Source organism: Mya arenaria, chromosome 3 (assembly GCF_026914265.1).
Source record: "Mya arenaria isolate MELC-2E11 chromosome 3, ASM2691426v1".
NCBI lineage: Eukaryota > Metazoa > Mollusca > Bivalvia > Myida > Myidae > Mya > Mya arenaria.
In genome coordinates this window covers 88,481,643-88,506,156 of record NC_069124.1, presented here as the reverse complement: position 1 = coordinate 88,506,156, position 24,514 = coordinate 88,481,643, and the positions used below count along the sequence as shown (strand labels likewise).

The 24,514-nt window shown below is 36.0% G+C and overlaps 1 protein-coding gene across 1 annotated transcript in view; it reads left to right on the top strand.

Annotated features, from left to right (window-relative positions):
• The window catches only part of LOC128226881 (lysosome membrane protein 2-like), a 36,149-nt gene extending 13,234 nt beyond the window's left edge, over positions 1 to 22,915 (top strand). Inside the window, exons 5-13 of the mRNA XM_052936984.1 lie at positions 420 to 511; positions 2,262 to 2,311; positions 2,606 to 2,675; positions 6,432 to 6,610; positions 10,435 to 10,553; positions 13,219 to 13,292; positions 16,164 to 16,215; positions 16,442 to 16,603; positions 18,833 to 22,915. Of these exons, the coding sequence (XP_052792944.1) occupies positions 420 to 511; positions 2,262 to 2,311; positions 2,606 to 2,675; positions 6,432 to 6,610; positions 10,435 to 10,553; positions 13,219 to 13,292; positions 16,164 to 16,215; positions 16,442 to 16,603; positions 18,833 to 18,868 (834 nt within the window). The 3' untranslated portion in view covers positions 18,869 to 22,915. The remainder of the gene's footprint in view (positions 1 to 419; positions 512 to 2,261; positions 2,312 to 2,605; positions 2,676 to 6,431; positions 6,611 to 10,434; positions 10,554 to 13,218; positions 13,293 to 16,163; positions 16,216 to 16,441; positions 16,604 to 18,832) is intronic.
• The last annotated feature ends 1,599 nt before the right edge of the window (positions 22,916 to 24,514 follow it).

The following is a 24,514-nucleotide window of genomic DNA, read 5'->3' as shown; positions in this document are numbered from 1 at the left end:
ACTTATACGGAATATATATAACATTTAATATTGGTATACTTTTTTAAAAATCGACGTGCTCGGGGTGTTGTTTCCACAGCTGCAATAGAAGCTACGTGTATGCTTAAAAACGACGCTTTATCCTAAGTTGTTGTTTTTTATTTATTACTTGGGACATTTATATTTGTAATGTGTAGCGTTTTCATAACTATACAATTGAAATTACGAATATGACACCACTTGTCCCTAAACTTTTCATACAGCCCTTGTATGTACCGTTATGTCTAATATTTCAAAACCAAATATTGTAAAAAAAAAAGAAAAAGAAAAACAGGATTCATTTCACAACCAAAAAATCCATTTTCTTGTATATTAATATTATGGTACATAGCACTGAATTTAATGTACATGGTATCCTAAGTTCAGTGTGTGTGTTTCAGACAAACAACTCCGATGACGGCTGGTATAACATAAAGACTGGCCAGGGCGACCCAAGCCTGTTTGGTGTGATACAGAAGTGGAACTGGAACAAGTAATCTGTTTATAACACTAACTTCTGTAAGGACAATTGTGGAGACAGATGAAAACTGATATGAATCACTCTCCAGTCCATGACTAGGCAGAAACCATTATAGCTTGTAGATTAAATCACTCTCCAGTCCTTGACTAGGCAGAAACCAGTACGTCTTGTAGATTAAATCACACTCCAGTCCATGACTAGACAGAAACCAGTACGTCTTGTAGATTGAATCACTCTCAAGTCCATGACTAGACAGAAACCAGTACGTCTTGTAGATTGAATCACTCTCAAGTCCATGACTAGACAGAAACCAGTACAGCTTGTAGATTGAATCACTCTCCAGTCCATGACTAGGCAGAAACCAGTACAGCTTGTAGATTGAATCACTCTCCGGTCCGTGACTAGGCAGAAACCAATACAGCTTGTAGATTGAATCACTCTCCGGTCCGTGACTAGGCAGAAACCAGTACAGCTTGTAGATTGAATCACTCTCAGGTCCGTGACTAGGCAGAAACCAGTACATCTTGTAGATTGAATCACTCTCCAGTCAATGACTAGGCAGAAACCAGTACATCTTGTAGATTGAATCACTCTCCTGTCCATGACTAGGCAGACACCAGTACAGCTTGTAGATTGAATCACTCTCCAGTCAATGACTAGGCAGAAACCAGTACAGCTTGTAGATTGAATCACTCTCCAGTCCATGACTAGGCAGAAACCAGTACAGCTTGTAGATTGAATCACTCTCCGGTCCGTGACTAGGCAGAAACCAGTACAGCTTGTAGATTGAATCACTCTCCGGTCCGTGACTAGGCAGAAACCAGTACAGCTTGTAGATTGAATCACTCTCCAGTCCATGACTAGGCAGAAACCAGTACAGCTTGTAGATTGAATCACTCTCCAGTCCATGACTAGGTAGAAACCAGTACAGCTTGTAGATTGAATCACTCTCCAGTCCATGACTAGGCAGAAACCAGTACAGCTTGTAGATTGAATCACTCTCCAGTCCATGACTAGGCAGAAACCAGTACAGCTTGTAGATTGAATCACTCTCCAGTCCATGACTAGGCAGAAACCAGTACAGCTTGTAGATTGAATCACTCTCCAGTCCATGACTAGACAGAAACCAGTACAGCTTGTAGATTGAATCACTCTCCAGTCAATGACTAGGCAGAAACCAGTACAGCTTGTAGATTGAATCACTCTCCAGTCCATGTACAGCTTGTAGATTGAATCACTCTCCAGTCCATGACTAGGCAGAAACCAGTACAGCTTGTAGATTGAATCACTCTCCAGTCCATGACTAGGCAGAAACCAGTACAGCTTGTAGATTGAATCACTCTCCAGTCCATGACTAGGCAGAAACCAGTACAGCTTGTAGATTGAATCACTCTCCGGTCAATGACTAGGCAGAAACCAGTACAGCTTGTAGATTGAATCACTCTCCGGTCCATGACTAGGCAGAAACCAGTACAGCTTGTAGATTGAATCACTCTCCGGTCCATGACTAGGTAGAAACCAGTACAGCTTGTAGATTGAATCACTTTCCGGTCCATGACTAGGCAGAACCAGTACATCTTGTAGATTGAATAACTCTCCAGTCCATGACTAGGCAGAAACCAGTACATCTTGTAGATTGAATCACTCTCCAGTCCATGACTAGGATGAAACCAGTACAGCTTGTAGATTTGTTTCTTGTTGAAAAATGAAAGGAAAAAAATATGTAAAAATTTTATTTGAATGATTCTATCCCTTGTTTCAGCACTTTGCCATACTGGACAACACCTACATGTAATATGGTCAACGGTACAGGTAGGAATGTTCAATAAATATGAACAATTTAAATTACACAAAAGTCTCTAATGGGCTATTGTATTCCTTGTGATCCAGAACTACTGTTATATTCATATGTAATTGTCGGCATCATATTTCTGTTGTACAACATGCTATCGTAGTATGACGTTAACATTACTTCCTTTCTATGTGTATTTAAATAAACTGTATGGGAGTTAGTAAAGAACTTTAGAAATGGGTGATATAATTATTTTTGTACTTAACAGCTAGCTTTAAAAAGGAAAAATATAATCAAGACCAAATAATTTTCAGATGGCACAATATTCCATCCCTTTGTGGACAAATCTGATGTCATGTATGTTTTCTCCACAGATCTTTGCAGGTAAAACCAAATATTTTTATGTATGGCATATATTTCTATGTCAAATTATTTTCTTCATTATATAGTGTGTTTTTTTCTCACCATATTGGGAAAGGGTGGGGCCTTTCTGAATGAAAAACGTGTGAAATGAACAAGTGTTTTGAAAATAGGCCATAAAGATACAAATATATAGATAAAGTTTGTTTCTTGAAGAATACACCAGCTCTTCAATACAAAAAGAGAAGAAGGGATGGCCAATTGATTCATTTACAATTCTAAAAAAAAATAATATCAAAGCATAAAATTTGGAATTTTATTTTCACATTAAGGTAAAAAAAAATATTTTTAAGCATACCCGGGTAGCTAATGCGGCAAAATATTGGCCCCAAATTGGTCAGAAAAAACACTTATTACACGTGAAAGCTCGTCCCACTTAATGTGAGAATATTTTAGTCCCCTACAAGTTTTTGCGGATGGGTCTGCAGTATATGGTCAATAAAATTACTATTACTATAAAAATTGTGGTAAAGTTCCTTATTGGATTCACAAATTTATCAGTGTTCATTCAATTTATGTAAAACTTTCCACCATAGTCTGAATAACTATCAGGTATTTATAGGTCAACAGTCCACAGTCTGAATATGGGTCAGCAGCATTTACTTTTTCCTATATAAACATACAATCTGCTGTAGAAGCACATTTTTCAAAATGAACAGTCAGTCTTTAATGTGGTTTCCACATTAACCCTTTGTGTTATATTGTGAGGCAAAAATTATGTTTGCTATGAAAACACAAATAGAGAAAATACCACTTTTTGACTGGATCGTTCAGTAACTTAAGAAGTATCCCAGCTAGGGTAATAACACTTGGTATGTTGATATAGGATATATTATTTATGTCTTGTTTATTTAGAGATTAATATATGGCCGCGCGGGGCCAATGAGTGATAATAGCCCCGGCATGTTGATAATGGCCCGAGGGCTTTAGCCCTTTTTAGCCCTCGGGCCATTATCAACATGCCGGGGCTATTATCACTCATTGGCCCCGCGCGGCCATATATTGAACTGTTTAATACACATGTTTTGACTCAAGTATTCAGTAGTCTGTCGATATGCCGATACTGGAAAAGCAAATTGAAATAAAATACATGTAGCACACATTTATTTCACGGGAAGTGAAGATAAAAGAACATTTTTCAACCCAAAAACATGTGAAATAAAAACAATATAATAATAACAGTGGATGAATGGAATAAAACATGTATGCAGAATAACTTTGTTCACTCATTCCAGTGCCTACAACTTAAGGAGGCAGTACCAGTTATGCATGCATACTGTATGGTTCCTAATTTCTCAAATTAATGCTGATAGGCCCATTAAAGGTGCAGCCATTAAACAGTGACTGAGTGTCCTTCATAATTTTTTGCAGGGTCAGTGTTCCACCTGGGCTTTGTTTAATGGGAAGGTCTAAAACTTGTTCAGCTTCATCATGTGTTGGTTTTCTTACAGGAATCTCTTCATATGTTTGGATGGAGGATAGCGCTTGCTCAATTTCCTGGGATGCTGCTACAAGTTCCTGATTGTCATCATCATCAAATTCCTCCATGTTAGTAACTGGTTCTGGTTCTGGATTTGTCACTGGTTTTTTTCTCTTACACATGTGAAGAATATTGGACATGTTTTGCTGCTTTTCTATATTGTTTGTATGGTAATGATTTAGAGACATCAGATTTTTGTGACCAGTCAGCTGTGCCACCTCAGTGGGGAAACAACCGGCATCCAGCAAATTTGTAATGCATGTTTTTCTTGCAGAGTGATTAACATGCCTAGCCTGAAATCCAGCCTGCTCACTCATGGTTTTGGCCAGTTGTCCCAATTTATTTTTTCCCAGGTTTTGGTTGATGAACCAGAGATCATTTGATTCTGTTACCTTTCCAAAATTTGGATTCAGGACTACATAAAACCTTGTTTCTGGGGCGGACATCTGAGGTGGTCTCTTTTCCTTGTAAAGCTGATATAACCTTACAGGGCACTTTGGGTCTCCTACAAATAATTTTAAAACACATTTAGAGTACTCAATCACATATTTATTTCTTTTTTACAAAATCAACATTTGAATTCTTATTTTAAATGGATTTTAGTTTAAAAAGTTTTGCTAATAACTGCAATAAATGAACATCATCTGTTAACAATAGAAAAAATAACCTTTTTGTAACAATGCTATTTTTACTTGGTTACCTGGCTGTTCAAAGAGCTTAGGTACATATTGCCTGTGGTCACCAGCAACTCCGTTTCTTGTTTTTGTCGCCCTCTCCATGAAGGCCAAGTAACTCACACCATCGGAGGTCTGGCTTAATTCCAAGTCCCCCCACAACATGGTCAAGTGCTCCTGTCTTCCTCGCAATCCAAGGTGCATGGTGTTGTTAAGCCAAATGGTATTTGTGAGGGAAATTGGAGAGGCTGTAATTAATTCGAAATTTATACCATTTGAAACAATTACACAGTTAAAATTGCTTGATTATTATGTTGTATAATGTTCTCTACTGTTTAACAATGTACTGCACTGTAAACTCGCTCTAAATGCATATAGATTTCTTTTTTCTACCTTAATATAGTAATGAATGTTTATAAAATATATATATTAGGTTAAAGAAATATAAAATAACAGACATAAAATCCATGAATTTCGTCATACAATAATAATTACCCATTATTCATTATTACCACGCAATACATATTATAAAGGTAGGCGTTTTTGAATACCGGGGACCGGCTTATATCGTTCTCTTTATGCTTTAGTTGTCTCCCTTGTCTTTGTTGCTTTGTGATATGTAAACAATCAATTAACTGCCAAACTTACCGGCTCCAAGAAGTTCCTTTTCGTAGAGTTGTTGAATCTCTGAGGAAGTGAAGGGATCGGCTCTCTGTTTTTTGTTGCCAAGTCCCTTTTCTTTCAAGTCCACGCATTTCGCTTTTAGCGTGTCCCGTGTGAGTTTGAACTCTTTTCCGCCCATGACATCGCCTTCGTACTCTGCAAAACGAGTTGATTATGATTAAAATAATCAAAGTCTGTGCATAAAATTATAGGCAACTATAAAATATATAACTATTAAGGTGTTTATATATTAATTTTAGTTGTTTTAGATAATAATAACAAACAGAAATACGCCTACCATTCTCGGACAGGTGTCTCTTTACACTTGACAAGATGCCACGCAGGGTAGATGGCTCGAAGTTGGTTGCAGCGGGGCCATTCGCCTCTGCCGAAAGCTTGGTCTTCTTGACACTGAGCAGGAATCTGGATAGAAGAAAATCTAGCTCCTTTGGTGGAATGTCTTTGATCTGCCGGGTCTCGCCGTCATCATTCAGCCAATCGTTCACCTTTTTCATGTCACTCCTAGTTTTTGTTACCGTAGCCTTGTTTTTCTTTGCTTCAATGAATTGCCGGGCTTGTGCCTCAGTGAAATGTTCATTTTTTTCGATGGCAGAATCCAGTTGAAGTAGCCTGTTGGCTAAATTTTCGAGCGTACGTTCACCCATGTCTACTCTGTCAGCCATCTTCAACAATGTGAAATTGCGTCACGTTGCACGTGCGGACAATCGCAGGGTCATTATCGGTCACGTGACTGATAATAGCCCCGGGGCTATTATCAATTTTGATGATTATGGTCCCGCCGCACCGATAATGACTATTCTGACAACGTTAAAATGTTACTATATATAGTAACATGTGTATTAACAAAATATAAATATCCTAACCCTGTATAATTGTTTGCAGATCAATATATTTCACATACCTGGAGCCCAGTTCCCAGCAGGGTATTGACCTGTACCGGTTCTCCACCCCTCCAGATGTGTTCATGAGCCACATTGACAACCCCGCCAACCAGGGATACTGTACCCCCTCTGATAACTGCCTCCCCTCAGGCCTTCTTAACATGGAAAACTGCCATGATGGTAACTTGAATTGTTTGGCTCTGCTTTGTCATAATTTCGTTTAAATGTCATACATAATCCTGGTAATGTGGCAGGTCTTGTTTTAAATTTTTCTAAAGTATCCAAAATAGGCTTTTACCATGTGTTAGTGGTCTTTTGTCTGTCTTCTGGCACCATATTATTTTTTTAAACATTTAGTCAAATTTGTTTCAGGTCAATATACTTAACATACAATGCACCATCATCAGAGCAGGGCATTGATCTGTAATGATTCACCACACCAGTACAGAACTGCAATTTTGGTGATACGTAGCCTTATGTATCTTGCCAGATAATGCAAGCAGCTATCAGTACTGGTACTCCCCTCTTGCATGGTGTTATAACCGAGAAACCTTTAAAATGATAGTTGTATTCATCATTGTGTTTAGAACTCAAACTTCAGCTGTTTACAACACATATCCCTATTTACATCACGCATATTTAATTCATTATGACAGCTCTTGTTTTTAATCTGATTCAAGTGGGCCTACTGGCGGTCGTATTGGTTTTTGCCTCATTTTTTATAATTATCCTTTTTATATTCATCATTCCATACATAACTTAGTTTATATTTTAAGAATTTTTTAACATTCACATCTATTTAAAGGGGCTATACACCATATGATGAAATAGCGAAAATAAAAAAGTAAATTGTCGAAAACTGACATAAACTTGGTATTGATGGGTACAATGCATTAAAACTGAAGTACCACATAGTTTACAATTAATTTATTTTTCACAGTTTATTTGTATTTTTCCATCAAAAAAGATTACTAGGTATGTATACCTAGTAGAATTCATTCTTATGTGTGATTGGCTAGTCGATGTTATCATTTGATATTACCAAGTTAGGTATATAGCTTAAATATTCCAAATGGTCATGGTAAATCTTCGTAGCACAGTGGATACAACACAGGACTGCAATTTTGGTGACACCCGTTCGAACTCGGTCTCTGACTCGATTTAAGTTTTTTATTTTGGTATTTTTAGCTCAACTATTCGAAGAATAATGAGAGCTATACTACTCACCCAAGTGTCGGCGTCACACCTTGGTTAAGGTTTTTGCGTGCAAGCACACAAAGGTTAATATCTCAGCAACTACTTGAGGTATTGCATTGAGACTCAAACATCCAACCTACTTAATTATCACATTTAGATAACTCTAGTTTGCACTTGATGCAAATAATAGGCCTTTTTTTTATTTGACTTAGAAATTCTGATTAAGGTTTTGCGCGCAAGCACACATAGGTTAATATCTCAGCAACTACTTGAGGTGTTGCATTTAGACTTGATACAATGGTACTCAACCATCCAACCTACTTACTTAACCAAGTTAGATAACTCTAGTTTGCATTTAATGCAAATAATTGCCCTTTATTATTCAACTTAGAAATTCTGGTTAAGGTTTTGTATGTAACCACCTTTAAGTCAATATCTCAGCAAATATATCATGTATTGCATTGAAACTTTAGATATGTACATGTATTCCCAACTATCTAACCTACTAAATTAATGAAGTTAGATAATACCTTTTGAATATAATGCAAATTATGGGCCTTTATTATTTGACTTAGAAATTCTTGTTAAGGTTTTGCATGTAAGCACACATAGGACAATATCTCAGCAACTACTTGATGTATTGCATTGAGACTTTACACAATGGTACTCAACCATCCAATCTACTTAAATAACCAAGTAAGATAACTCCATTTTGCATAATATTCAAATAATGGCCCCTTTTTAACCAGGTTTTCAACGAAAACCGGGTTATTAGAATGAGGTTGTCGTTGGGCGGGCGGACGGACAGGCGGGCGGGCGGGCGTCAAACATTGGTTTCTGTTCAATAACATTGGTTTCTGTTCAATAACTTTAGTTAGCATTGATAGATATTGATGAAACTTAGAGCGAAGGTCGCTTATGTGAAGAGCTAGCTTGGGAGGTGGGGTCAAGGTCACTGTTCCTAAAAATAGAAAAATGTTTTTCTGCCCAACAACTTAGTTAGAATTGATGGATAGTGATGAATCTTAGTGTGAATATAGCTTATATGAAGCTGCAGATTGAACTTGCTCATACAACAAATTAATTGGCTATAATTTCTGATTGCCCATAACAAAAACCTGATTTCATCGCATTGCGGCGCTTCTAGTTTATTCTACCTAGAAATTCTGGTTAAGGTTTTGCATGTAACCACCTTTAAGTCAATACCCCAGCGAATACATCATGTATTGCATTGAAACTTTACACACAGGCTCCCAACCATTTAACCCTCTTATTTAATCAAGTAAGACTTTATTCAATGGAATTCAACCACCCAACCTAATTGAATAACCAAGTTAGATAACTGTATTTTGCAAATAATGGCCCTTTATTATTAGACTTAAAAATTCAGGTCAAAATTTTGCATGTAACCACATTTATGTTAATATCTCAGCACATCATGTATTGCATTGAAATCTAATCTAACAGTGATCCATATATGTTTTGCCAAAACTTTTCAATCCTTACACTGAAAAGCGGCGGAATAGTCGAGCGCGCTGTCTCTGTGACAGCTCTTGTTTTTACAATTATGACATCAAAAAGTAAAACATTTTTTTAAATTATTGTCCTGAGATTCGTTTCAGAAAAGAACTTTTTTTGGGTGCCAATCTGTTGTATAGTCCCTTTAAACATGAAGAAATATGGATTTTTCTCCTTTTGTTATTTATATCCAATAAACTATTTCAGAGCAATCACTTGCCAGAAATCTTTGACCGTTCATATCAGTGATGCTTCACAAATATGGTTGTGGTTATAGTTGGCATGTTCAGATTGGATAGCTTTATATAGAGCTTATACCTCTATGATTTTATACATAGCTGCAAAATCAGTTTCTTATTGTAAATATACATGTATAGGATACCACTGATTTTTCTACTGCAATTTTAAAGGCAACATATCATTCCATACTGGCTGAAATATGGCTGAATCTAGCATGAGATGAAATAAGAGCACAGTGCTTACTGGTTGAAAATGCATTAGAAATTAAAACAGATCTGGATTATGTCTATTGGGAAATGGCTCTTCCATGCCATGTTTTTGCAGGATGGGTATCGTTATTGAAGGAAGGAAGAAAGATTGTTAAAGATGAACCCCAGATAAGATTTTGGAATTGTCAAATCCATATTAGAGCAAAATGCCCATTTTACAGTAGAAGTGATAGGGAACATATCAGGGATTAATTTGTCAAATTATTTTATTTTTAATAGAAAAAAAGAGCACAATGTTTGCTTGCATTGGATACTGCACTTTACTGGACCCTAGAACAGAAAATGGCATGTGATGAAGACTTTGGCATTACTCTCTCAATTCAAAGACAAGGACTGTCTGCCATTAACAGAGATTGTCAGGGGTGATGAAACATCGATCTCTTTTTTTAGCCTGAAAGCAAAGAAAATAAAATGTGGATTGGTGATTAAATTGAGTGTCCTGTGATAGCTAGGGGCAGCCGGAGTGTCAGATGGATCGTGTTCACATTATTTTTTGACAGCAGCAGGATTGTAGCCCGTGTCCCAGTACCTGAGCATAGTAGTGTTACATGCGAATTTTATAGGGATCCTGTTCTCTGCTATTATTTTCCTCTATAATACCCATCGCCCACATACCAGGGTGTGCAGCGTCAAGTTGTTGTGCCAAAAACACCTGCACAGCTCTCTGCTCTCTCTTGTTATTTATTTAGGACGTGTAAATGTATCTTGGTGTATCAGTATGTACAATGTTTATAAAACTTCAATCTTTATGGAATGTTTGAGTGTATGATTACATTCCAGGAGCCCCATTGGTGTTTTCGCAGCCCCACTTCCTAAATGCAGACAAAGCAGTCATAAATGGAGTGTATGGGATGCATCCCAACATTGAGGAACACGGCACATTTATTGACATCGAGCCAGTGAGTATCTCAATTACTAACATCTTACTTTGAATTGTCTGGGTGTGTGAAGATATGTCTATCTGCCATTTACGCTGTGAGGCAGCAAAATAATCAAGAGACCACAAAATTAATATGTACAACCAAAGTGAAATGAATACAGCAAAATGAATTTTTAGCTCACCTGAGCAAGAAGTGCTCAAGGTTAGTTATTGTGGTTGGTTTATGCTTTTAACAACATCTCCTAAACAGCTTGGACAATTTTTTGTTGAAACTGCATAGGAGTGTTCCTTTGGTGGTGCCTTTTAAAGTGTTCAAAGAAATTAATTCAATGTGCAAAACTTTGATTGTCTTGGCAACCGAAAGGAAAAACATTAAAACTCTTAAATCTTGTTGACAAAAACAGTATTTCCTAAAGCTTTGATGTTTGGTGTGTAACATTCGTCTAGTTATCCTCTTCCAAGACTGTTCAAATTAAGCCCGTTGGATAGAAATTGACTGCACTCTAGGGGTCACTTGTTTTAAAAGTGTGGTTTGCTGCCTAAAATGTCTGTGTGCTGTCTTTTGCATTTATTTATGTTTTATGATTTGCTTCAGAACATTGTTTCTCCTTGCAAAAAAATTCTTAATGGTATTATTAGCTTTTGGAAAAAGACTAGTCCCAAGTTAAACATAGAATGTGTGGTCCTCTGCACTGACAATTCCAAATTTCCAAATTTCTCTTCGAATGTTTTAACAAAGTACTAGAATGACAAACAATATAACACAGCTGAAATAAAGTGGCATTTGTCAGCCAGGACTTTTGTAAATTGATTTCTCCTAAGAAGAAAAATATTGGATATATGCATTTTGTTGTGTCAAAATCAATTTTATTAACCAGGTTTTATTAGAATGACGAACGTCATTGTTCGGGCGGGCGGCCGGCGTCAAACTCACCTATGAAACTGAATAATTTTAGTAAGGGTTGACATATCTTGACCAAACTTGGTCTATAGAAAGAGTTTATGGGTACCTTTCATGGGATTGTGTTTGGGGTCCCTAGGGTCAAGGTCAAGGTCACTGTTTCTAAAAATAGAAAAACAGTTGAAACTGAAAAACTTTAGTTAGGGATGACATACCGTGACTAAATTTGGTCTATAGGAAGAGTTTATGGAGACCTTTCATGGGATTGCGTTTGGGGTCCCTAGGGTCAAGGTCAAGGTCACTGTTACTAAAAATAGAAAAACGGTTGAAACTGGATGACTTTAGTTAGGGATGACATATCTTGACTTAACTTGGTCTATAGGAAGAGTTTATGGAGACCTTTCATGGGATTGCCTTTGGGGTCCCTAGGGTCAATCTCACTGTTACTAAAAATAGAAAAACAGTTGAAACTGATTTACTTAAGTTAGGGTTGACATATCTTGACTAAACTTGGTCTATAGAAAGAGTTTATGGAGACCTTTCATGGGATTGTGTTTGGGGTCCCTAGGGTCAAGGTCAAGGTCACTGTTACTAAAAATAGAAAAACGGTTGAAACTGATTAACTTTAGTTAGGGATGACATATCTTGACCAAACCTGGTCTATAGGAAGAGTTTATGGATACCTTTTATAGGATTGCGTTTGGGGTCCCTAGGGTCAAGGTCAAGGTCACTGTTACTAAAAATAGAAAAACAGTTGAAACTGAATAACTTTAGTAAGGGTTGACATATCTTGACCAAACTTGGTCTATAGAAAGAGTTAATGGGAACCTTTTATGGGATTGTGTTTGGGGTCCCTAGGGTCAAGGTCAAGGTCACTGTTACTAAAAATAGAAAAATGGTTAAAACTGAATAACTTTAGTTAGGGATGACATATCTTGACTAAACGTGGTATATAGGAAGAGTTTATGGATACCTTTCATGGGATTGCATTTAGGCTCCCTAGGGTCAAGGTCACTGTTAGTAAAAATAGAAAAACAGTTGAAACTGAATAACTTTAGTTAGGGATGACATTTCTTGACTAAACTTGGTCTATAGGAAGAGTTTATGGAGACCTTTCATGGGATTGTGTTTGGGGTCCCTAGGGTCAAGGTCAAGGTCACTGTTACTAAAAATAGAAAAACGGTGGAAACTGATTAACTTTAGTTAGGGATGACATATCTTGACCAAACCTGGTCTATAGGAAGAGTTTATGGATACCTTTTATAGGATTGCGTTTGGGGTCCCTAGGGTCAAGGTCCAGGTCACTGTTACTAAAAATAGAAAAAACGTTGAAACTGAATAACTTAAGTTAGGGTTGACATATCCTGACCCAACTTAGTATAAAGGAAGAGTTTATGGATACCTTACAATGGATTGCATTTGGGGTCCCTAGGGTCAAGGTCACTGTTACTAAAAATAGAAAAACAGACACAGGCTGAAGTTCATCTGTCAACTATAAAAACCTGGTTTCGTTGCATTGCGACGTTTCTTATTTATATATGTGGTCAGATAATGCATTTTGGTTCCCTTATTGTGACTTATTCCATTGTAATGGCTATCAAGGAATCTGTGTCCAGTATGTAAAACTGTGAGTAAACATCAGAAAACACATTGTTATGCATGTTTTGCTTTCATTTTGTTGCAAGAACTGTGTTTACGAGTTAGTATTGCTGGCCATTTTAAGCTTTTGATCGCAAATTGTATAGTTGTAACTTGTAAACTTTTATCTAAACATTCATTTCAGAACACTGGTGCAGCATTTTATGCAGCTAAGAAACTACAGGCCAACATAGCTTTGGAAAGAGTTCCAAATATCAAGTATGTAGAGATACCTCTGTAAAAATCTTGCTAAACATTGTGTGTGGAATGACCATTGAGTTTATAGAGAGGTAGTATACTTGGATACCTCTATGCATCATACACATAAAATAGTCTCAATATGACTGGAGTAGTGTCTCAAATGTTTTAAACAATGACAATATTCCGGAATCATTGAGACAGGGGTGATGTGGAAAATTCTTTAAAGGTTACCAATCATCTGAGACAGGTGTTACAATACTCAATGTAGTTTACCATTAATGAGGATACTACAAAGCCGTGTTACAATACTCAATGTAGTTTACCATTAAAGAGGATACTACAAAGCTGTGTTACATTCCTCAATGTACTTTACCGTTAATGAGTACACTGCAAAGCTGTGTTACATTTCTCAATGTACTTTACCGTTAATGAGAACACTACCAAGCTGTGTTACATTCCTCAATGTACTTTACCGTTAATGAGTACACTGCAAAGCTGTGTTACATTTCTCAATGTACTTTACCATTAATGAGAACACTACACTGCAAAGCTGTGTTACATTACTCAATGTAGTTTACCGTTAATGAGAGCACTGCAAAGCTGTGTTACATTTCTCAATGTAGTTTACCGTTAATGAGAACACTACACTGCAAAGCTGTGTTACATTACTCAGTGTAGTTTACCGTTAATGAGAACACTACACTGCAAAGCTGTGTTACATTACTCAATGTAGTTTACCGTTAATGAGTACACTGCAAAGCTGTGTTACATTACTCAATGTAGTTTACCGTTAATGAGAGCACTGCAAAGCTGTGTTACATTACTCAATGTAGTTTACCATTAATGAGAATACTACAAAGCTGTGTTACATTCCTCAATGTACTTTACCGTTAATGAGAACACTGCAAAGCTGTGTTACATTCCTCAATGTACTTTACCGTTAATGAGAACACTGCAAAGCTGTGTTACATTCCTCAATGTACTTTACCGTTAATGAGTACACTGCAAAGCTGTGTTACATTCCTCAATGTAGTTTACCATTAATGAGGATACTACAAAGCTGTGTTACATTCCTCAATGTACTTTACCGTTAATGAGTACACTGCAAAGCTGTGTTACATTCCTCAATGTACTTTACCGTTAATGAGTACACTGCAAAGCTGTGTTACAATACTCTATGTAGTTTACCGTTAATGAGTACACTGCAAAGCTGTGTTACATTCCTCAATGTACTTTACCGTTAATGAGTACACTGCAAAGCTGTGTTACATTCCTCAATGTAGTTTACCATTAATGAGGATACTACAAAGCTGTGTTACATTCCTCAATGTACTTTACCGTTAATGAGTAAACTGCAAAGCTGTGTTACATTCCTCAATGTACTTTACCGTTAATGAGTACACTGCAAAGCTGTGTTACAATACTCTATGTAGTTTACCGTTAATGAGAGCACTGCAAAGCTGTTACATTACTCAAGGTAGTTTACCGTTAATGAGTACACTACAAAGCTGTGTTACATTACTTAAGGTAGTTTACCGTTAATGAGTACACTACACTGCTGTGTTACATTACTCAAGGTAGTTTACCGTTTATGAGTACACTACAAAGCTGTGTTACATTAATCAAGGTAGTTTACTGTTAATGAGTACACTACAAAGCTGTGTTTCATTAGTCAAGGTAGTTTACCGTTTATGAGTACACTACAATGCTGTGTTACATTAGTCAAGGTACTTTACCATTAATGAGTACACTACAAAGCTGTGTTACATTACTCAAGGTAGTTTACCGTTAATGAGTACACTACAAAGCTGTGTTACATTCCAGTTTACCGTTATTGAGTATACTACAAAGATGTTTTTAAATACTCAATTTAGTTTACCTTTAATGAGGATAATACAAAGCTGTGTTACAATACTCAATGTAGTTTACCATTAATGAGGATACTACAAAGCCGTGTTACAATACTCAATGTAGTTTACCATTAATGAGGATACTACAAAGCCGTGTTACAATACTCAATTTAGTTTACCTTTAATGAGGATACTACAAAGCTGTGTTACAATACTCTATGTAGTTTACCGTTAATGAGTAGCTGTGTTAAAATACCCAATCTAGTTTACCATTATTGAGGAGAATACAAAGCTGTGTTACATTACTCAATGTAGTTTACCATTAACGAGTTCACTAAAAAGCTGTGTTCCATTACTTAATGTAGTTTACCATTAACGAGTTCACTGCAAAGCTGTGTTTCATAACTCAATGTCGTTTACTGTTAACGAGTACACTGCAAAGCTGTGTTGCATTACTCAATGTAGTTTACTGTTAATGAGAGCACTGCAAAGCTGTGTTCCATTACTCAATGTCGTTTACTGTTAATGAGAGCACTGCAAAGCTGTGTTCCATTACTCAATGTCGTTTACTGTTAATGAGAGCACTGCAAAGCTGTGTTCCATTACTCAATGTCGTTTACTGTTAATGAGAGCACTGCAAAGCTGTGTTCCATTACTCAATGTCGTTTACTGTTAATGAGAGCACTGCAAAGCTGTGTTCCATTACTCAATGTCGTTTACTGTTAATGAGTACACTGCAAAGCTGTGTTGCATTACTCAATGTCGTTTACTGTTAATGAGAGCACTGCAAAGCTGTGTTCCATTACTCAATGTCGTTTACTGTTAATGAGAGCACTGCAAAGCTGTGTTCCATTACTCAATGTCGTTTACTGTTAATGAGAGCACTGCAAAGCTGTGTTCCATTACTCAATGTAGTTTACCATTATTGAGAACACTACCAATATGTGTTACATGACTAGGTCTTGTTTGGCCTTTATTTATGTACAACAAACATTTTTACAATATTCAATGTAGTTCAGCCTGTGTTTAATTATTTCAGAAGCACATTAAAACTGCCAACTGTGGTGCTGCCAGTTGTTTGGTTGAACGAGGTACTGTTTATTTATTTTTTTATAAAAATTAGCAAACCAGGAGTTTGTTTTAAGTCACTAGCAAAAGTTTCCTCAACCCCCTTCAATAATTAAGGCCGTAAAATGCAAAATAAATGAGTCTTTATCTCGAATTATCATGACTTTGTGCGCTCTTTCAACAAAAGTAATACAATGAGGATGATGATCATGGTTAGCCAGTTCAATACTGTACTTCTGTTATTTTCAGAGCTCAAAGATCACAAAGTCTCTGGCGGATGAGTTTAAGTCTGAGCTGCAGACCCCATTGTTGGTGATACATGTTGGCACATACTTGGCCATCGGTCTTGGTGCCTTCCTGGTGCTAATGTCCCTCACTGTTGCCATCTTTAGGAAACTCCGGGAAAAACAGGTATACTGGTACTCACATTTGTGATGTGTAACTTTTGCTGAACAGATTTTCAGTTTCTAATTTTGCTTACATTTCCTTAAAAAAACAAACATTGATCAATTTTATTGTTGAATTTTTCTGCCTCAACATGGCTTATTAATTATAACCATTTTTAGCTCGACTATTCAAAGAATAAGGAGAGCTATACTACTCACCCAAGCGTCAGCGTCACACCTTGGTTAAGGTTTTGCATGTAGGCACTTTTAAGTCTTAATCTCAGTAAATACATCATGTATTTCATTGAAACTTCAGATATGCATTCCCAACTATCTAACCTACTAAATTAATTAAGTAAGATAACACTTATTTGAATTTAATGCAAATAATCGGCCTTTATTATTTGACTTAGAAATTCTGGTTAAGGTTTTGCATGTAAGCACACATAGGTTAATATCTCAGCAATTACTTGATGTATTGCATTAGGACTTTATACAATGGTACTCAACTATCCAACCTACATAATTAACCAAGTTAGATAACTCTTGTTTGCATTTAATGCAAATAATTGCCGTTTATTATTCAACTTAGAAATTCTGGTTAAGGTTTTGCATGTAATCACACATAGATTAATATCTCAGCAACTACTTGATGTATTGCATTGAGACTTTATACAATGGTACTCAATCATCCAATATACTTAATTAACCAAGTTAGATAACTCTAGTTTGCATTTAATGCAAAATTAATGCCCTTTATTATTCGACTTAAAAATTCTGGTTAAGGTTTTGCATGTAACCACATTTTAGTCAATATCTCAGTAAATACGTCATGTATTGCATTGAAACTTTAGATATGTATTCTCAACTATCTTACCTACTAAAGTCATGAAGTTAGATAACACTTATTTGAATTTATTGCAAATGATGGGCCTTTATTATTTGACTTAGAAATTCTTGTTAAGGTTTTGCATGTAAGCACACATAGGTTAATATCTCAGCAACTACTTGATGTATTGCATTAAGACTTTATACAATGGTACTCAACCATCCAACTTACTTAATTAACCAAGTGAGAAAACTCTAGTTTGCATTTAATGCAAATAATTGCCCTTTATTATCGACACAAAAATTCTGGTTAAGGTTTTGCATGTAACCACATTTTTGTCAATATCTCAGCAAATACATCATGTATTGCATTGAAACTTAAGATATGTATTCCCAACTATCTAACCTACTAAATTAATGAAGTTAGATAACCCTTTGTGTATATAATGCAAATTATAGGCCTCTATTATTTCACTTGGAAGTTCTGGTTAAGGTTTGCATGTAAGCACACATAGGTTAATATCTCAGCAACTACATCATGTATTGCAATGAGACTTTATACAATGGTACTCAACCACCCAACCTACTTGAATAACCAAGATAGATAACTGTATTTTGCCAATAATGGCCCTTTATTTCTGTTTTTAATTTTGCATGTAACAACTTTTATGTTAATATCTTAGCAAATACATCATGTATTGCATTGAAATCTAATCTAATTTTACAGTGATCCATGTTTTTCCAAAACTTTTCAACCCTTACACTGAAAAGCGGCGGAATAGTTGAGCTCGCTGTCTCTGTGACAGCTCTTGTTATTGATGATCATTATTTTTTGTGTATATTTCCATGTTCTTTGAAATGTCTAAAACACAGATATGTTAAAAAAAATGACCATGCTAGTTTAGCAACGTGTTTTCAAAGCAACCTGACAAACATTTAGTTAAATTTACATTGTTTGTTTGAGGATCCAAGAAGGAACTTTGCCAAACGGCATTCTTCCATGGCAATCAAACCTGATTTTAGATATGATGAATTTATTCCTGGAATTGTACTTATTTGCACTGCACATGTTCAATAAAACCTCAAGGCATTGTAATACCAGTCTATAAACCTTAACACATTGACTGATGTTTAAACTAAGACAATTCTGAAAGTTTCAAGACAATTTGTCTAACAAGAATTTGGATTTTAGGATTTTCCTAGTCAAATGAAGGCTGGATATTCAATAGAGAAAAAAATCCATTCAAAATAGGCTTTTGAGGGTGTTTTTAAATCAGGGAAATTATTTCAAAACTGTTCACCTCTTGAACACAAAAAGCGAATATGCCACTTGTCAAATATAAATTATGGTCTTCACTCTGTGAAATATATTATGGTCTTACACTAAAACAAACTAGTATACTCTTATTTGTTTCTTTTTTTTCAGTACAAAAGAATGACCGAGTACACTGATGCAAACTGATATATTGATGGAAGGATTCAGTAGTCCAAGTGATACTCCCCAACAACCACTAAATGCTCATGGATAATTTATTTGATCAACGATTGTGTCAGAAAAATGTATGATTAACTGTTTGTGTGTGAACAAGTTCCAAAGTCTTTCTTTGGATAAGTCATGATCTTCAGAGGGCAGGGCTTTTTCTGCCCATTTTGGGAAAAAGACCCTAGACATTTTGGGAAAATTTGCGTCGTGAAAATGCGGAAATTGGGAAATTTTTCAGTGAAAAGAAAAAAGCTGTCTAGTCTGCTGTGAATTAGGAAATTATTTAATATTAGTTTATTTTCCCTTAAAAAGACCCACAATGGCTGAAATATCAATCCTTGGGGTGTAAATATCTATTGCAATAAATCATGACAGATAATATTTCATATCTCTAAATGTGATGAAATTCAATGATTTCTGAGTTCATTTACTAAAAATACTTCACATCACATAATTTATTAGGATGTTGAAAATGAACCAGTACAGGTAAAAAGAATTTCTAAAAAAATAAATAAATTTGGATTGGGATTTTTTTCTGAAGATTGGGAAAAATATCTTATATTTTGCTTTGGGAATGGGTCCGATAGTCGGACCCGTGGGTACTAAAGAAAAAGCCCTGGAGGGACATGTGTTATATCCTCTCCAACCCGGACACATGTAACATCCTCTCCAACCAAAACATGTGTAACATGCTCTCGAACTGGAACATGTGTTACATCCTCTACAACCAAAACTTGTGTAACATCTTCTCCAACCAGAGAACATGTAACATCCTTTCCAACCGGAACACATGTAACATTCTCTCCAACCAGAAACATGTGTAACATCCTCTCCAACCGGAACAGGTGTAACATCCTCTTCACCAAAGATATGTGTAAAATCTTCTCCATCAGATGTTCCCTCTACCTCACTCATGCCTGATGAGTTTCTGTGAATTGTTGACGTTTCACTAAGTTCCGTTTGACTTTGGGATCTCCTTATTTTCGCATTCTCACTTACCTCTTATTGATGGTGTTCTTGCATGCAGATTACTGAAAAAAACAAGAGACAGGATCGTCCCAGATGTACACACTGTTAAAGGAAACAGTGAAATTAATGTGAAAAATTGATGAATAATTAATGAACTACCTAGAATTGAATTCACAGCGCTGTGCAATAAGGCCATTCAAAATCGTTTCTTTGTAAGCATCCTTTTGGGCTAACCAAGCAAAAAAACAAAACACACAACATTTTATATGATCAATGACCTTGCAGAATATTTCTAATTGCATTTTACTATAACTCAGACTGAAGAAGCTTATAAAAACATGCTTTATACTTTGTTCTAGTACTTGTATTCTTGGCATTTGGAAAAAATTATGCATTCTGTGTGATTCTCATGATCTCATTGTGCATGGAAATATTTCTTACCATTGCGAATGGACTATATATATATATATATATATAGGATGTCACTGATTTAGTATTCAGTTTTTTTTCGGGGGTCTTTTTCAGAATAGCTAGATAGGTTTCTGTACTAAATGTTGAGGCTAAACATAAAAACCGTTTTGGTATGGTCTAAATTGGTATACTTTTTTCAATCCCTGACAAGACAGAACAAAAAATTCATGCTACTGATGTATTAATGATTTGTAGCTGGGATTTTATTTTTGTTTTCATTAGTTGGGACTTAAATCTGGTGACTTCGCAGCCCACAAGATAGGAATGTAATTGCTTTCTTCCTATGCTGTGCCAATATGTCAATTGTTTGTAGAAGCGTTGTCTCCCGGAATATCCATAAGTTATTGAATTGTAACCATTGATGGCCATAAATATTCATTAACGTCTAAATGCATTTCTGAGTGTAAATTTTTCCATCAATAAAGGCAAGTATTCCAACCCCAGAATAACCGATGCAGCCCAAACCATAATCTTCAGATCGGTGTTCACACAGCCAGCCACATTCCCGAGACACTTAGGGTGCCAAGTTGCATTTGCCTCTCTCCAAACTTTAAGCTGTCTGTCAGGTTTTTAGTCCAATTTTCCAATCAGACTCGACTGTCCATGTGAAATTCATGCGACATAAATTACCGGTAACTCTCTTCTCTGTTGACAGTCGAGATGCCAATAGCTCGCTTCTTGTAACCCAGAGAAGGTAAATATCTTCGCACAGTTCATTGTTCAAAGTTTTTCCTTCCCCTGTTCACTAAACAATTTTGGAAAACCGCTTCTTGTTTGCTATTACCATTTCCATGTCTCCAAAATTGCTTTAAAGCACACTGATTGTAGATTTATTCCGTCCCAACACACTTGGTAATTTCCACAGCCCCAAAACCAGGTTCAATCATAAAATATGTTTTTCTGCTTTACAATACCGTGTTACTCATTTTCGATAATACATAGCAGTCGACTTCTTCCACCAAAGTTTATGTACACCACATGGAAAGTACATGCCAATAAGAGTTGCTTCCCTTATACATGACGTTCAGTCATAAAGTCAGTTATTGATCTTGAAAAGATGCAATAAAAATATCGAATAACACCATGGAAACAGTTTACTCATAAATGGCACGTTGCTGTAATTGACGTTTGTAATTTCAAAGAAGGCTTGTATTAGTTTGTCATCAAAGTTAGCAAAATGTGTGGAGAGCATCAAAATCCATCTCTCAACATGAATTAAGACAAACTTATATTAATCTGTTCCTTCTACAATTAAAATTCATAGATGCACAGTTTTAAATGCTTCATACTTACTTAAATGGAAATGCAAGTGACAGATAGCAAGAACAAGTAGAAATTTAATTTAAGACTTACCGGTACATTTACGGTACTGTTGTGTATGAAAAAAATGGAATTTGGTACTTTAATACAACTCTGCACTTGATTTCATAAAATGTATTATACACTATACAAACCATGCAAACAAAATATGCCTATGTGAATGTATCGATTATATTATTGAAATATTGTTGTGTGATATAATGTGTGATTTATATATATTCCTACAAGCCTCATTTGTCATGTACTCAATGTTTTTATTTTGAAAAAATATTGTAGTGTGACTTGTTGTTAGTCTTTCTAAACCCACAATGCATATAAGTGCTTAGATATATGTTTTGATAATTTTCTTGTATGTTTGTATTATTATTATTATTATTATTATTATTATTATTATTATAATGGATCCTGTGATGAAATCGCTGTTGCAATTGTGCTAAAATGACTAATAAGTGCCTCTGATTGTGTAGGTCCTGTCTGATTGTACCTGTGTGTGTAGTGCCTCTGATTGTGTAGGTCCTGTCTGATTGTACCTGTGTGTGTAGTGCCTCTGATTGTGTAGGTCCTGTCTGATTGTACCTGTGTGTGTAGTGCCTCTGATTGTGTAGGTCCTGTCTGATTGTACCTGTGTGTGTAGTGCCTCTGATTGTGTAGGTCCTGTCTGATTGTACCTGTGTGTGTAGTGCCTCTGATTGTGTAGGTCCTGTCTGATTGTACCTGTGTGTGTAGTGCCTCTGATTGTGTAGGTCCTGTCTGATTGTACCTGTGTGTGTATGCCTCTGATTGTGTAGGTCCTGTCTGATTGTACCTGTGTGTGTAGTGCCTCTGATTGTGTAGGTCCTGTCTGATTGTACCTGTGTGTGTAGTGCCTCTGATTGTGTAGGTCCTGTCTGATTGTACCTGTGTGTGTAGTGCCTCTGATTGTGTAGGTCCTGTCTGATTGTACCTGTGTATGTAGTGCCTCTGATTGTGTAGGTCCTGTCTGATTGTACCTGTGTGTGTATGCCTCTGATTGTGTAGGTCCTGTCTGATTGTACCTGTGTGTGTATGCCTAAATTGTGTTTTTCTTGTTCTGTATAAGTGTTACATCTCTTTACAAATATAAATACACAAATGGACTCTTGTTTCACTGTATGAAGGACTGCTATATATATTTGCATTTAACCTTTGAAGTTGCAACAACAATGTCCTAGTTACATGCATATTTGAAATATGTACTTTAAAATGAAGACATTGAATGAGTGTAGCTATTAAACGTTCAAGACATTATTATTGTGTCGGCTTAAAACATGGCATATACAATGTAGGTATTACTTTGGGCATTGGTTACATACATTGTTGGCAGACAATAACATCAAATCCTGTTGTAACTTGGTGACAGTGTCTGTTGGCATGTTTCAGTCAAGCTCGTTCTTTGGTTAAACTGCCTCAACACTTCACAGATTAATGCCTTTTAAATGTGAAAACAACACTAGGTTTATATCTTTTGCTGACAACAACGAAGTATTTATTATTCAATTATCATGAAATTGTTGACAGTATATGTTGGCATAATGTCTCAGTCAAATTGAATCGTGTGGGTAAATCACCTAAGTAATTTCAGAGGTATGGAAAATACATGTTGTTGGTTTATATATTGTGCTGTCAATAACTTTAGTATGTGTTTTTCCAATTCTGATGAAACTTGTTGACACTGTGTGTGTGTACAAACAATTCATTTCAAATTGATTGTGCAATAAATCGCCTCAATCACTCCAGAAAGTTATGCCTCTTTTACAGTAAAAAATATTTGTTTATTGTTTTTGCAGACAATTACTTCATATTGAAGTATTCAATCAGAATTTAACTTGCCAATGTTTGTTGGCATGAAGTTTTGACCATGTTCGATCGTATGATCAATCGCTCAAGTAACACAAGTGTTATGACTTTTATATTAAAATGCAGTTGCCATACCTAGCAGATATTGTTTGAGTATAATGATAAGACTTTCACGTTTTACTCAAGTTTTGGCCCATTTACATTAAGATTGGTATTTAAATTGGTTTGAATATGATGAGTGCTCCGTAGAGGCAATACAATTAATTGCACGGAGTTCTAGTTTCATAATAATACATATGCATAATTAATGTAAGCGTGGAGTTAATGAGTTCCAGTATTTCTTTTTATATACTTATTTCCCACTTCAAAAGTGAGTCATTTTTGGATCATGTTCTCATCATAATATTCGTTTGAATATAATTAAAAAGGTCATTCTCAACTGAATGACCAATGAAACCAATTCTTTAATAACCCACGCTGCCTTTTAGATTGCCGTATGGCCTTGTTCAGCATAGTGATACGCTGGCCCAATGTTGAAGGATGGCCAAGTATGTTGTATATGTTTGATCTTGACTGTTCGAAAATTAAGGAGGCTTTACTACTCGTTCCGGTGTGGTGTCTGCGTTGACATTTGCGTCTGCGTTTGCTTAAAGTTTTAGGGTAGGTTGGCATTTTCACCTATAACTCCAAAACCCATCATTTAATACTGCCCACAGTTTTTCAGAATCATCACAAATAACTCCATAGTATCCTCAATGCAAATTATGGCTCAATATATGCAGCATAACCCATTAAAGTCAAAGACTTATTTCCAATGTGGTCCTCTTGTCTTAAAACGTTGCTATAATACAATCTGTTTCATAATAAAGTAATTGAATGTTTAATTAACAGAAACCCTCTTTACTACCTATTATGGTCTATACATGCCCAAGAAGGGGTGCTTTATTCCCTTCTGATAGAACACACATTTTCCCCCTTAATTACTCACTGCAGTTTGTTGTTTTGAATCCGTAATCAAGTGTTTGAATCTAGATTATTTTTTTAACTTTA